A 14673-nucleotide genomic window follows, 5' to 3' on the forward strand; every position below is an offset into this window, starting at 1 on the left:
GACAGAGGAGACACAGCGGCCCTAATCCTCTGCTTAACAGAGTCTCCCATCCCATTCTCATCCAACACCTACACGACATTTGTATCTAAGGACACACACTCCGATGGATCTTCTCCTTCCTGACTGGACGGACCCAGTCATTTAGCCAGATGCCATATACCTCGTACAACTGCGACCTCATTTGCAGAGTTCTGCAAGATTAATCCCTGAACCTGATCCTCATTGCATACATGATCCCACTGGTCAGCATCATTCACTCTCATTACATCAACTTCCTCTCCTATGCCAATGACACACAGCTCATTCTCTCCCTTACAGATGAGACTACCAGTACCCAGATCAAGTTTGATGCCTTCGGGACAGAAATCACCCACTGGGTGAAGTTGAGCTGTCAAAAGCTGAACATCGACACAACCAAAATCATGATTTTGGGGAAGAGCACTTCTCTGTGTGACACCACCTGGTGGTCTATAGAGCTAGGATTGACACCCACGCCAAGAACTGCAGGATTGTCATCAACAGCAAACTGAACATGACCACCCAAGTCAACACCATTACCGCCTCATGCATCCATACCCTGGGATGCTGGGAAAGATTTTCAGCTGGCTTACAATTATCGCCCAGAAATCCATCCTGAACGCCTTCATCACAAGCAAGTTGGACTATGGGAACACCCTCTATGATGGGATCAACAAAAAACTCACCCCGAAGCTGCAGACCATTGAGAAATCAGCAGCCAGAATCAGAGTAAACCCCTCACGGTGCATTCATATCGTACCACACCTAAAGGAGATCCACTGGCTCCCCTTACACACACTAACACAATTCGAACTTCTCACCCAAACTTTCAAGGATCTACATACCACTTGCCCAGAATACCTCAACAGTTGCATCTACTTTCACAAACCTTCCAGACACTTCCACTCATCTAGAACCCTACTTGCACACATTCCAAGCATACAGAAAACCAGATCTGGTGTTCAAGCCTTCTCCTATATTGTACTTAAAGCGTGGAATGTCCGGGTGTTGCACATTAGAGCCGCCTCCTCTTCACCTTTCAAGAAGTCCCCTAGGCTATAGGTTTGGCTAGACTCACACGCACTCAGTCCCAGGTCCTTTCCCGGATGGTAGTGTGTTCTACAAATCTGCATAACATAATATACCAGGATAGAAGCACCCGTGTCTGCTTGTTTATTTTTCCACTTGAAACATTCATTGACGAAAATGGAAAAGTTTGGTTCATGAGAGATACTTTATTGCATGTATCAAGAGTCTCAAAGTAAACAGATGGTAAGAGTTGTTTAGAATTGGGATGACATTGTATGGGATGACTACTGTGAGAAATGGATTGCTGCAGGACAGGCCAGGATTTTGCACACTCTTCATTACCAGCACAAGGAGATGCCACAAATGGTGATAATGTTGGAGCTCTTGCAATCACTGAAGCCTGAAAAGAGCTCGGACCCTGGAAAAATACAAAGAAAATGTCTTAAAATATTGGACAACAAGTAGAGTTTCGTCTGCATTCCTATATGCAAGGGTATCTAAGCACATGACAGCACATCCTACAATGCTACAGACAGTCAAGTAACTTTCGTTCTGTGGCATCTGACTCAATGCTGAAAGCTAAGTCGAGCTGGAGAAGATTACACTTGTGTTACATAGATCTGCATAGTGAAGTCCAATGTAGCGGGGTTATGTCTCGAAGTGAAGCGGGAGGGTCCATGGGTGGGCTCAGATTTAAAGAAGATCAGGTGAAGGAGTTTGGTTTGATCATGATCCATGGCCTCAGTGATCACCATTGTTATCACAAGTATTTCAGTCTATATTACCATAATCTCTTACACTGTGAGAGTCTGAATGAAACAGAGGAGGAACGCAACAGACGTGTGTACATTGTACATGTGAGCAGCTGTTGTCAATGGTTTATAATGTCGAACCATTTATTATGTGTCTTTTGAAATAAATAGAATTCCAGGGTCAGACCATGGGTGGTGGCACAGGTTTCCTCCTAGTGAACTGGGTGATTCACTTCTTTCCAATTTCATAGCTGAGCAGTGGACTGAGCCTGTACCCAGTTATGTAGTATTGCGGCATCGCCTACTGGAACTAGTAGGTGTTCCCAAATGAGCTCCTTTACAGGCACCTGAATGGGAAGTGGACCTTGTGAAAGGCAATGTGCTCTCCGTCAAGAGCTGGAAGTAGATGAGGATTGGTTACAATTACTTTGGTGACTCAATGTCATGGACGTCATCAAGGAGTGTCTAGATACTGCAGCTCCTACCTGCACCTTTCCCTGTGCTATAGCTGTCACTGCCCTTGGTGACCCCAGGCTGAAGGATCTTTAAGGCAGTGGCATACACATAGTGTAAAAGAAGGGCTCTTACTGCCCTCTTTGTACCATCTGCAGTGTGCACCCCTTGCCGTAATTCAGCCCTCCAGCAGCAAATGCAAAGCTGCTTATGGGCTAAGGGTCGGTCAAGGGGTTAACCATACAATGCCATCAGGGATCAAGTGGTGCCTGATGTCACTTCTGTACTTCCCAGCATTTTGGAAAATTGACGCCATGTTCAGCTGCAAACTGGTTTAAGTGTGAAAAGGTAAGGGAGGATGCAGATTGGATGCAAGTTGTGAGCTGAACTTAGCATGTGGTTGGTCAGTTAATGTTCAGTCTAGAAGGACTGTGATTGCATCCTGTGCCTATGATAGCATAACAGTTGATTGGCCAGAGTTCATGATGATGAAATAATGTGTGCAAGCTTGTCAGTTTATGGGGCATGACAGGGTGCACAGAAGAGTGCAGACTGAATCCAGGCATCTGTGGAGTTCTCCTGGGTGGAAACTAGTGGTAACAAAAACCAAGGTGCTTTTAAAGTTCCTAAAAGATTACTATGACAACATTTCTTTGATGAAAGCATCAGTTCATGGCACACGGAATTCCCAGATGAGATCTGGGCAGGGGGAAGTTGCTTCCAACCTGGAAGTCTGAATATATGTGTCGTACAGCCTGATTCATCATTCTCCCGTTTTGCGAGCCACTAATAGCGATTCATAGCGAATCGCTATTAAGGACTCGCAAAACGGGATTCATGTAGAAATTGCATAAAGAAATGCGATTCCTACATATTCCTTATTTGCGATTAGCAAATTGCTAATCGCAAATAAGGAATAACTCGCCATTCATTCCTACGGGCCAAAAGGCCCATAGGAATGAATGGGGAGTATTCCTTATTTGCGATTAGCAATTTGCTAATCGCAAATAAGATAGCGATTTGAAGGGTGCCAGGGGTGTCCAAAGGACACCCTGTAGCACCCCTCAAATGAAATTTTACACTGGAGTTGCACACACACATGTCCAAAGGACATGTGTGTGTGTAACATGCAACTCAGAAAAATGCATTTAAATGCATTTTTCTGAGTTTTCGCAATTTACCACGAGGTCTGACCTCGCGGTAAATTGCGGCCGGAAATTGCGAATTCGCAAAAAAAAATTGGATGATGAATTGCATTTAAGGAATCTCAAATAGAGATTCCTTAAATGTAATTCCTCGCAAAATTGCAAGATCGCAATTAGCGATTTTTGCATTTGGGATGCTGAATCCCAAATGCAAAAATCGCACTCGCAAAGGGCCAGATTCTCAGAATCTGAGAATCTGGCCCTTTGCGAGCGCAATTTTGTTTGATGAATCGGGCGGATAGTTCAGAAAGGGCTCCGCATAATAGCCTTCTTTTCACAGTGTCAGGAGTGCTGGGCCCTTAGAGGCTTTCAGTGCAGATGTGAACCTCATACTGAGGATAAAAAGGACTAATGGCTTTCTAGTGATCCCTCATAAGCTAATATTATTCCTCCAAAGACACTATCTTCCAAAAGAGCACAGGTGAAGACCTGAAATGCAGAAACAGCAGGGTAATGCTGCAGAATTGAATGTTAGTCAATGGTGAGAACTATCCAACAAACAGCTGGAGTGCAAGATGCTGTCTTGTCATCACTGCTGCATTAAGTAGCATTGGTACTTCAATAATTTACCTTCATCAGTACAAGAGGGTGGGAGGCACAGCCAAAATAGACTTCTCAAAGAATGTCTAGATGTCCACAGCTCACTGAAGGAATTTCAGATCTCCTAATGCTTCGCATTAGCCTAAAGGGTCTAGGCACACCAACATAATCACTAAACCGAGGTCAAGAATCCCCACCAGCGAGAAAGATCATATTCCATTCCTGTTGCATGTCCAGCACGAAAATCTGTTCATATCTTAACATCAAAAATGGATATATGCCCGAGATCATACAGTCACTGCAAAGTGCAATTAGTGATGACCACTGTATAAGGAACTACTTAGCTGTTATCTCTCAAAACTGCTGACATGTGCAAAAGCTACAATCACAAATTCAAAAGACACACAAATGCTTGGAAGTGCTTATACTTGTAGTGTTCACAGTAACGTACCTTGAGTCTCAGCGGCACTGTAGGTGGGAAGCCCTCTGCAGAGCGATTCAATATGGCTGCCAAAGTCACTGACGTCTTTAACAGGAAAGTGGATGACAGCATAGGTCAGCTGACGTGGGGGAGGGATGTCACCCGGGGCCTTTGGATTAAAGAGAGAGGAAACAAGTTGATGAAGAACCTTCGACTGTTACTCGGTTGTGTTTTTTTCTTTCAATAATCACATTTTGATTAAAACATAGAAAAGTGGAACTGTCAGTAGATAAAACAGATGTTTGTGCTATGCTGATTCAAGATGGTGGACATCACTTGGATCGATAAATAAAAAAGAACGGTTTGCGTGAAAGTGCAATTTAAAAAAATTCAGGTGTTAGTGAGGACAGTGATAATGGAGGAGCAGGTGGAGAGGAAGGGTAAAGCAGCACTAGGAGGGGGGCGGGAGAAGCACAGGAGGGACAAAATACGACAGAAGCACATAGACGAGATAGATCGACATGGAGTGGGGCTGGGAGCAAAGAGCACAAGAGAGACTTCTAGAAAAGATATACACTCATGGAGTGCTTAAACAAAAAGAAATGAGAGAGAGCTACATGGAGTGGTTGGGGAGAGAAGCACACAACATAAAATAACACCTATCTAGATGGGCGGTGTAAAGTGAAAAGAGTCTGGCTATTTTTGAAGTGCTAGTAATTTAGATAGATGAGCTTAGCTGTCCAATTGTAGCATTTTGCTGAGAAACACCACCCTATTGGTGCAACGGATTACAACCTGCAAGATGGTCCACCAGTGTCCATCTGTTGAATGAATTAAACTGTGGACGGTATACAGTTTTGTATGGTTAAGTGAGTAATTTAGGTTTTAATGAAGGCTCTGGCAATGCAGGGCTAAAATCTAAATGGCTTGGCTCACTCCCAGCTCTTTTGGGTTTTAGGCAGCAGCAAATATTAGATGGACCTCCAACAAAAGTGTAGGCTGCCCTCTCACGGCTTCCCTTTGGCTGGGTGGGCAAAGGAACCCTCCGTACATGCAGCACCTAAAGTTGACTTCCCTCTCTGTTCTGTTTTCCCAGTCCACCCTTGACATGTGGATTCCTTACCTTCTTCTCCTGCACGGCCTTGCTGAGCTGGGCGAGGGTGGGGAACACGGCCTTGTTCATCTTGGTGACAACACAGGCTTTCTTTGAAAAGAGACGTGTGGCAAAGAGACCCTGGGAAGAAAAACACACAAGATAACAACATTAAATCCAGTGGTTAATCAAATGCTGCTTCAATGTTTTTTTGTTGTTTTCATATCTTTGCACAGCACCAATTAATAAATGTCAACAAGTATGCCCAGCAGTATACTTATGTCCATGCAGTCTCCATGCCAAGACTACTTGACCCTCAAGGGTCGAATCCAAATGGGCATGTAGGATTCCCACAGCTTATATTCATGTGATAAGCAACTTAAACCTAAACCTCATAGACCACATTCAAGCTATGGCGAAGTCTGACACATTCTGTCTTCATAAACTTGAGACGTTCAATCATATTCTTTCCCCCTAGGATGTGAGGCTATGGTCATCACTTGTCTTGGCTAGAGCTCCCCCCTTCTATCTGGCTTACGGAAAATAGATTCACAGCACTTAGAGCTGTTCTTCATGCTGCTGCCAGGTTTTTCTCAAGCATTAAGAAATGGGACCTCATCATCCTTCACTGTCAATCAAAGCAGGGTGAAGGTACTCCATGAGAGCTGTCTGCCTCCAGTACAAAACTCTGAACCTCCAAACTCCCTCTCCTGGAAGCTAACCCTATCAATAGATTCTGGTTTCCTAGGTGGCAAAGACCGAAGGGGCAAGAAGTAGTATTCCCATTCACAAACCTTGGATGTGCAAATTGCACTTAGACTGGTTTGCGAAAGTGAATGAAATTTGAATGCAGTCTTTGACTAAAAGATTGCATCATAAATCATCCATTCGTAGGTGGTCACAAAATGACTTGCCTAATGAATATTAATTAGGCAGGACGCAATTTGCACCCCTCCTGTAAGTCACTGTGAATGCAGAGATGGAGACAGCAAGGAACAGCAGACCTGGATTTGCTTTGCCAAAAGGGAAATATTTGTTTAAGCAACTTGCTGCTTTTTCCTCAAGACCGATAACTCAATTACCAAAGGAGAAGCTGTTCCATGGGGAAAACTTCCAGTTGGTGAATCAGTCACCATTGCAATCCAGGAGTCGGTAAATAATCCTTGGTTTGAGACAGCAAATGCAGCTATAAACCATTGCTATACCCCTTTCTTGTCTCGTAAATAGGGGACAGACGCCTCTTTCACAGCCCTTCATATTTGCAATTTGGAAAGGGTCGCAGAAGCGCTTTTACGAGTTGGAAAGGCTTTTCTGATTGGTAAAACACTATTCTATATTTTAAAAAGCTTTTTCAAAGATGTACACCCTTGCAAATGCATGGACCCACCGAAGGCCTTTTTTGAGGCACAGGCCTGCTATGCAGCAAGGAACGAGATGCGCTGGAGGCATGGCCCTTTTAAGCCTTTCTGAGGTATGGGCATAACAAGCTCCACCGCATTAGGGGATGGATTGTGAATGGAGGGCACGTTCCCTGTTTACGCCCAGCGCACCTTTAAAAAGGTGTGCCAGGTGCAAACAGGGACAGTGCGCTGTATTACAAAGGATGCATTGCCCGCAAGGCAGCCGTGAACTTGTACTTCCCTGGGAGCAGCGCATTCAAGTGAAATATGGAGCTGCTGCTTAAAAGCTGGTCTGTGCTTCACAGCGCATGCGTCAAGCTGCCGGCATGCATAATCCAAGAAATCTGGCGAGATGTGCGAAGTGTGTAAATCAAGAAAACAGCATAAATCACTCTGTCACTTTACCCTGTTGTAGTCAAGGATGGAATCCCAGGAGTCCCAGCCATTGAAGTCGTTGATGTTGGCGATGTTGTCCTGGTTGTTGATGTTCACTGTCTGGTGATCATCTCCACCAGTGTTCCCCTGGTTAGAGACATTGATGTCCTGGGGAGAGACAAGAGAGTCAAAACGTATTTGCAAGGCCAACAGATCTCTCCTTTATTTGGAACAAGCATTACTAAAACTGGGAACTGAAAATTTAAGCCAGTCTTTTGGAAGTTTGCAATGCTTGTTCATATTGCATGTTCTGATACAGTAATTAACAAATTTGAACTCTATATCTGTCAAAGACAAGAGATTTGAATACATAGAAAATACACAAAAAAACATCAGCCAAATTTGATGTTTGCATGGCCTACAGTGTGTTGATAAGTTCCATTAAGCACTTTCCTAATGCAGGCTTCAGTACCTTAGGCGAGTACTAGAGATTCCTTGAGTCAAACCCAAGTCATTTAACTACCAGGGGTAGTACCTTAGACCTTTACTAGAGTTCCCTTGAGTCAGACACCAGTTCTTGTTAGCAGGCTTTTGTATGTTAGACATTTACTTGAGGTCCCAGAGGCATCCACCATTGCCAACCCCAGTCTTAGGATACTAGAGAATTATAAACTGAGCAGATGTCCTAATAGGCATCTTTTTTTTAAGAAAAAAGAAACAATGTAAAAAAATAGTATGCTTTAGTTTTATGCACCAATGTCATTGAGAGGTATGATTTCAACAAATTTTTTTATTTATACTTCGCTTGTCAACTACTTGCTTTCTCTGTCCTAAAAAAGTATGCCAACGCTGGGTTATAACGGTGATAGTCACCATCAACTTTCAACTTCTCTGTGTTCCGGAAGGAAGCACCCTCTAGTTGATAGACACTACCAATCAGTGGTATGTAGAAACTACCACTATCCTATACCTTATATACCAGCTCTTTTTCTGGAGGATAAAGGGAGTGGTGGAGGGAGGGAGGTGGGAGCGCGGGGTTTAGTATGAAGGCCAAAGCAGGAAGGGCAAGCAGGTGAGAGTACAAAGGCTGTAGAGGTGAGTAGTGAGGAAGGCATGTGGCAGCGAGTCAAGGCAGGAAGCAGGCACATGGAAGATGTGGGACTAGAAAAGTGAGAGGTTTTATTTGAGAAATATATATATATAACATGCATGCCTATAGTGCTTTCAATCAGTCCTTTTTAATCTTTTTGTCTCTGGTTGTGACAGTCACATTTTTTACACCCACTCTGATACATTAGCACTAATGGGCATAATCCAGCGGTGTTAGCCTTCATGGCTTAACACAGCGCTCTGTCACTTCAGAAATGCAGGGCTACACCGTATTTACAAGAATACGGTGCAGCCCTGTGTTTCACCCTGCGCTGGCAGTAATTGCAGCTGCCTAGCGCTAACGCAGGCACTCTTGCACCATTGTGCAAGGGTGCCTGTATTACAGGGACAGATTATTTATGTGCAGGAAGGTGTGCCTTCCTGCACATAAACAATCACCAATGGCGTTTTGTAGCTTTTATGAGGGCTGCAGATAGCACAATGCAGCACACATAGAAACAGCAAAAACGAGGAGAAATAAAGCATTTTTTCTCATTTCGCAAGGGTAAGACCAGGTTTTTTTATCTTAGTTTTGGTGCTGCTCCGTATTTACACCACCCTTGTAAATATGGGGCAGCATCAAAATCAATGGGTGTTGCGGTGGAACGCCCTCCGCAACACCAATTGCCTGCCCCTTTCACGCTAAGTATAGCATGAAAGGGTGGCTTATTTACAAGGCAGCCTAAAGCCACTTTATGTGGCTTAACGCTGCCTTGTTAATAAGGCGAAGCCTTTATCGCGATCAGAACGTCAATAAAATTGACATTCTGGTGGCTGTAGGGGCTTGTAAATCTGAACCTGCATTGGTTAATTGGTCAGTTCACTTCAGCCATTGGCTAACTTACCTGTAAGTCACAGGATTCTGCTCCTTCATAAGAGCATATCTGCTTTTAGACTAGTTCCCTTTGGTGACAGAGAGACTACTATGGCAATCTGTGCTGCCTGCACCCCAAGACAATACTCACTTTTAACCATTTTGCAATATTGGGGAGGGTCCTGCAGCCTCCTCTATCATAAGATTTACAAAAACAATGGCAAAGCAAAACAAACATTAACAAATTTAAAAGGCAGACAGCGAACAACAAATCCATTGGCTTTGCAAATGCCTGTTGCAACTGGAGGTGGTGGAAGAGGAAGCACACACGATGGTTGCTTAGTAGAACGAAAACCAACATTTTACGTAAAGACTTGTTTTATTTAGTGCACTCCACAACTGAACTCTCTCTTGGACCTTTGATAATATTCTTTTTCGCAACTTCAGGTAAAATATTAAGTTACCGCAGGCTCGTTAAAAACCCAGCACTTTGTTACCCTAAACCCTGCAATAGGCCTCACATCACTGAACTCGCAAACTGACCACAGCATAGAGCGTTATTTGCTTGACATACAGAAGTAGAAACTTGAACCTAACCCTTGCATCTAACAACTGCAAAATAGTCTCCCCTGCAGTGCCAAACACTCAAGCAAATCCAAACAAGTTTTTTTTGCTTAGGAACAAATAAAACCTCAGCACACGAAGGCACATATTTGAGATTGGATGAATTAAGAACAACATCTCAGCCAATGTAAATGTTGAAAGTACTTACGTCATTGGCACCTGTGTGAGTCAAGAAAACCCCCAGAAGAGCCGCGGCGATAATCTGAAAGGGGAGAAAGGAGACATGCGTAGTTGGAGGTATCAATTTATCACATAGGGATTCTCAGCAAAGGGGCAACGCCCATAAGAGGATAGAGCTGTACTATGCAGATGGCCCCAGTTTGTAGTGAGCTGTTCTACAGACACATTGGAAAATCTTCCAGGTGGCCCAATGGCTGGCAGGGTTAGGGGTGGAGCTGTCGAGATGTCAGACATGTTACGTCCTGCGAGCCACGCTCTAGTGTCTCGACAGGCATAGAGTTGATAGCCACTCCCCTATGGGAGTGGGCACACTTGCACCCCCACACGCATCCCTCACAGGCAAAACGAGTGACGTGAGCAGGGCCGGGCGGGCTACTGGGCAGTTTGGAATGCTGCTGAGCAGGGGGATAATTTCGTTCATGGAGACCTGCGTGTGCTTAACGAAATTCGTTTTGCATGAATTATTTCGAAGCACACGCAGGTCTCCATGAACTAAATCAGCCCCCACAGCTGTGAAATCAGCCCCCAGCTCGGCAGCATTCCAAACTGCCAGGTAGCCAGTCCGACCCTGGACGTGAGTCTGTTAATAAAAGTGCCTGAGTGCACGTGCTCGTGGCCAGTTGAATAACGATAGCTACGGTGTCTGTGTCAGTCATTGATCAGCATGTGGGCCTAGAGCCCACCACACAGGAAGGCCCAAGCTGACCCTGTTACTGACTGGCATCAGCAACCTATTGCACAATAGACCAGGGCGACTCTTTCTTGACCCAACTGTTTTAGGAAACTTATTTTTGTCATTCATTCGCTATTTGAGTTTTTACATCTGAGCCGTGGTGGGAAGTGAAACAATAAATTGAGCGAATCTTCCATTGTACTCCATTGCCTAATCAATCGCCATGGTAAGTCTCATAGTTGAAAAAGTCCCAGTCTCCAGGAATGGAGAAGCCTCTAATTACATACGCAAAATGTTTAAGGGTCAAATGGCGCTATGCTATTGGACTCCTAAACGTTCCAGTAGTCTGCCCAAGAGTAATTTGGGGGCATATTATCAAGGCGGGCGAAATGAAATTATTGCCGCTTTAGCGGCCGTTTTCGGCCGCTAAGCGGCGATAATTTCATCGCCCTATTAGCAAGCTGTCGCTAACATCAGTTAGCAACAGCTTTTAGGGGATAGCGAGCGGTTTGGGGTCCGCTTTGCATGTCAGCGATATTTATCGCTAATGACATGCAAAGTGGGCGTACCCAAACTGTTAGCGACTGAAAGCAGTCGCTAACATCGCTATCGCCTATTATCAACGCAGGCGTAGCGATGGAAATATTCGCACTAAGTGAGAATATCTCCAAAACCTAATACCTGCTCTGACCAGTTCTTAGCCATTATATCCAATGGGAGGTGTATTTTATGGCTAAGACCCTATTGGCGTTAATGCATGAATATCTCTGTATTCTCAGCGGTATTCACGCATTTCGCCGCTATCGCCGGATATTTTATCACTAAGCCCATTTAGCGATAAATATCGCTAGTTGTTGGTAATATGTCCCTTAATCTCCTCCACAAGGTTCCGCCCTCTTCTCAGGCACTAAACAGGCAAAGAAAATATCATTTTGGAAGAAAAAGGGATATGAAAAATAATGACTAGAAGATCTTGAACTGTTCCTTTCTTTGCAGTCAAGGTTACATTTAAATGACTGTCTCATTGTTTTCATTCCATTCTTTGAGAATTCAATAGTAAGACCCACAGACTTACCAGAGCCTTCATCCTCGGTGTGTGAATGTCTACTGAATGACGAGAGATGAAGAGTAGCTAAAGGAGCCTTTTTTATATGGTTCAGGTTGAAACTAAAACAAACACTTAACACTGTGGTAGGATTTTTGGAGACGCTCCATATCAGAGTTGAGGTGTGAGGGGTCAGGCTATCTCACTTCATTTTTGGGCCAAATAGATTACTTCAATGTAGTTTCTGGCTTGGCTCATAGTGGTTAAGGGCGGCGACAGCCCACACCCTTGGTGAGTAGGTGCAGCAAAACTGGGTGGAACTGGACAAAAGAGATAATCAGTGCAAGAAATGTTATCTTTCACCTCAAAGCTTCAGGAGTTTGGTTTCATTTCATGACAGGAAAAAAACTCCAAGTGTTCGGATCTGCCATTTTGAGGACAAATGAGAGACATCAGGCCTACCAGAGCCTTGCTCATTGTAAGACTGTACACTGCTTTAAACATCTCGGTTTTGAGAATGGAACTTTGCTATACGTGTGTCAATGATATATTGAAGCCTTATGCTCTGAGGCCCTGATTCACAAAGGGCCTATGCGCTCATGGCGGAGCCCAACAGTCGAGAGAAAGTCTCCGCACTCAGGACGGAATCTCTGCAATGAGAATTCACAAGGCGGAGATTCCGCCCCTAGTGTGGAGACTCCCCCAAAACTAAGGGGCCTCTGCATGAGTGTGGAGGTCCTTTGTGAATCAGGATCTTGGAGTCTCAGTGTCTAAATGTCACTTTGCTCTGCTTTCTCAGTCTGGGATCAGAGCATTGCTCTAGCTGTCTCAGAGTGAGGTTAGAACTTTGGATAAGTATCTAGGCATAAGATTTGAGCCTTATGCTCTAAGTGCCCTAGGGTGAGATAGAAGCTTTTCTCTCAGTGGCTCAGTCTGCAATTGGAGCCTTTCTCTAAGGGCCATATGTAGGAGGCTCAATACGGTCGGTAACGGTTACCGAATTTCGGCCGTTACCGACCGGTATTGGACATTTGAGATGTAGGGGCTAAATTTAAGAATTCTGTAATTTACCGAATCGGGAATTTAAGGAATCAGTAAATTACCAATTCCTTAAAATACCGATTCGGTAAATTACCAAATCCTTAATGTAGGGAGTACTCAAGTGAGTGCATTTCTGAGTTAAGGATTCAGTATTTACCACCAACTAAAGTTGGTTGTAAATATCGAAAACCTTAGAAAAAGAAAATTTGTGCTTTTCCAAGAGTGCCATGAGGCAGACATACATGCCCTGCCACTCTTGTAAGTCTTCCACCTATTACCGATTCGGTATTTACCGAATCAGTAATTCCCATTCTTTCCTATGGGCCTCCAGGCCCATAGGAATGAATGGGAATTACTGAATCGGTAAATATCGAATCGGTAATTACCCAATTTTACAGATTCTGTAAAATTTACCGAATTATTATCTACATCCCATTTACCAATTCTAAAATACCGAATCGGTAAAATTCGGTATTTTAGAATCGGTAAAAATGGATTACCTACATATGGCCCTTAGTATCTTAGTGTGAGGCTTGAGCCGTGCTCTGACTACGTCCAAGAAAGATTGGATCCTTGGATTTTGGGCCAGATGTAGGTATCCAAATACCGGTCGGAAACGGCCGAAAATACAGATTTTCGGCCGTTTCCGACCGGTATTTGGATATTAAGATGTAGGGGCATGTTAGATTACAGAATCGGTAATTTTACCGAATTTGTAATTTTTCCGATTCGGTAAAATACCGAATTGGTAAAATTACCGATTCTGTAATTCAACATGTAGGTAGCACTGTAATCAGTGCTACAAGGGTTTAAGAATTCGTTATTTACCACCAACTAGAAGTTGGTGGTAAATAATGAAAACCCTTCAAAAAGCATTTTTTTTTGCTTTAAAAAATGTGCCATGTTGCAGACATACATGCCCTAAGGGCATGTATGTCAGCAACATGTGCACCCATGCACAATTGAGGGGTGCAACAGGGTGTCAAAGTGACACCCTGTCCCCCTTGCAAATTCGGTAATTGGCATTGATTCCTATAAGCCTCCAGGCCTATAGGAATCAATGGCAATTAACGAATCGGTAAATACCGATTCGGTAATTACCGAATCATTCCGATTCGGTAATTTCAAAAGTGAAATTACCTACATCCCATTTACCTAATCTTAAATACCGAATTGGTATGATTCGGTATTTAAGAGTAGGTAGATCGAGATTACCTACATCTGGTCTTAGGGGCCAGATGTAGGTAATTCATATTTACCGGCTCTTAAATACCGAATTTTACCGATTCGGTATTTAAGAGTCGGTAAATAAGAAGGGGGGAGATGTAGGTATTACAGATTCTGTAAATACCGAATCGTTAAGATTCGGTATTTACCGAATCTGTAAATACCAAATCGGTATTGCCCATTAATTCCTATGGGCCTTAAAGCCCATAGGAATCAATGGGCGATACTGATTCTGTAATTACAGAATCGGTAAATACCGAATTTTGCAAGGGTGCAGGGGGTGTCACTTTGACACCCTCTGGCACCCCAAAAATAGGCATGTGCGCCATGTGGCACACCGACATGCCCTAAGGGCATGTCTGTCTGTCACATGGCTAGGTGTGCATGCACACATGTGCATGCACACCTGAATTCGGTATTTTAACACCCAATTGGATTGGGTGGTAAAATACCGAATTTGTTGGGCCTTTGGGACTCAGAAGAGTCCCACCTACATCTGGGAATTACCGAATCGGTAAAAATACCGATTCAGTATTTTACAGATTCTGTAAATTTACAGATTCAGTAAATTTACAGAATCTGTAAAATCTGGCCACCTACATCTCAAGATGCCAAATACCGGTTGGAAACGGCC

At 43.8% G+C, this 14673-nt stretch overlaps 1 protein-coding gene across 1 annotated transcript; it reads right to left on the reverse strand.

Moving 5' to 3' along the window:
* Window positions 1-1233: 1233 nt before the first annotated feature.
* LOC147679937 (gastrokine-1-like) lies at window positions 1234-11828 on the reverse strand. The gene is made up of 6 exons (XM_086943503.1): window positions 11802-11828; window positions 10022-10075; window positions 7317-7454; window positions 5542-5652; window positions 4449-4587; window positions 1234-1465 (listed from the first exon to the last, which is right to left on the reverse strand). The coding sequence occupies exons 1-6, from the start codon at window positions 11811-11813 to the stop codon at window positions 1386-1388; spliced, it is 534 nt and encodes a 177-aa protein (XP_086799629.1). The 5' UTR covers window positions 11814-11828; the 3' UTR covers window positions 1234-1385.
* Window positions 11829-14673: the final 2845 nt, after the last annotated feature.

This window comes from Lissotriton vulgaris, chromosome 11 (genome assembly GCF_964263255.1).
Source record: "Lissotriton vulgaris chromosome 11, aLisVul1.2, whole genome shotgun sequence".
NCBI lineage: Eukaryota > Metazoa > Chordata > Amphibia > Caudata > Salamandridae > Lissotriton > Lissotriton vulgaris.

What these genes read in the sequence shown, in the direction of transcription:
- LOC147679937 (XM_086943503.1), bottom strand. An exon ending in CTCACACAGGTGCCAATGAC is followed by an intron (nt 7,455 to 10,021) that starts GTAAGTACTTTC and finishes GTCTCTCCCCAG; the next exon opens with GACATCAATGTCTCTAACCA. An exon ending in AGGCCGTGCAGGAGAAGAAG is followed by an intron (nt 4,588 to 5,541) that starts GTAAGGAATCCA and finishes TTTAATCCAAAG; the next exon opens with GCCCCGGGTGACATCCCTCC.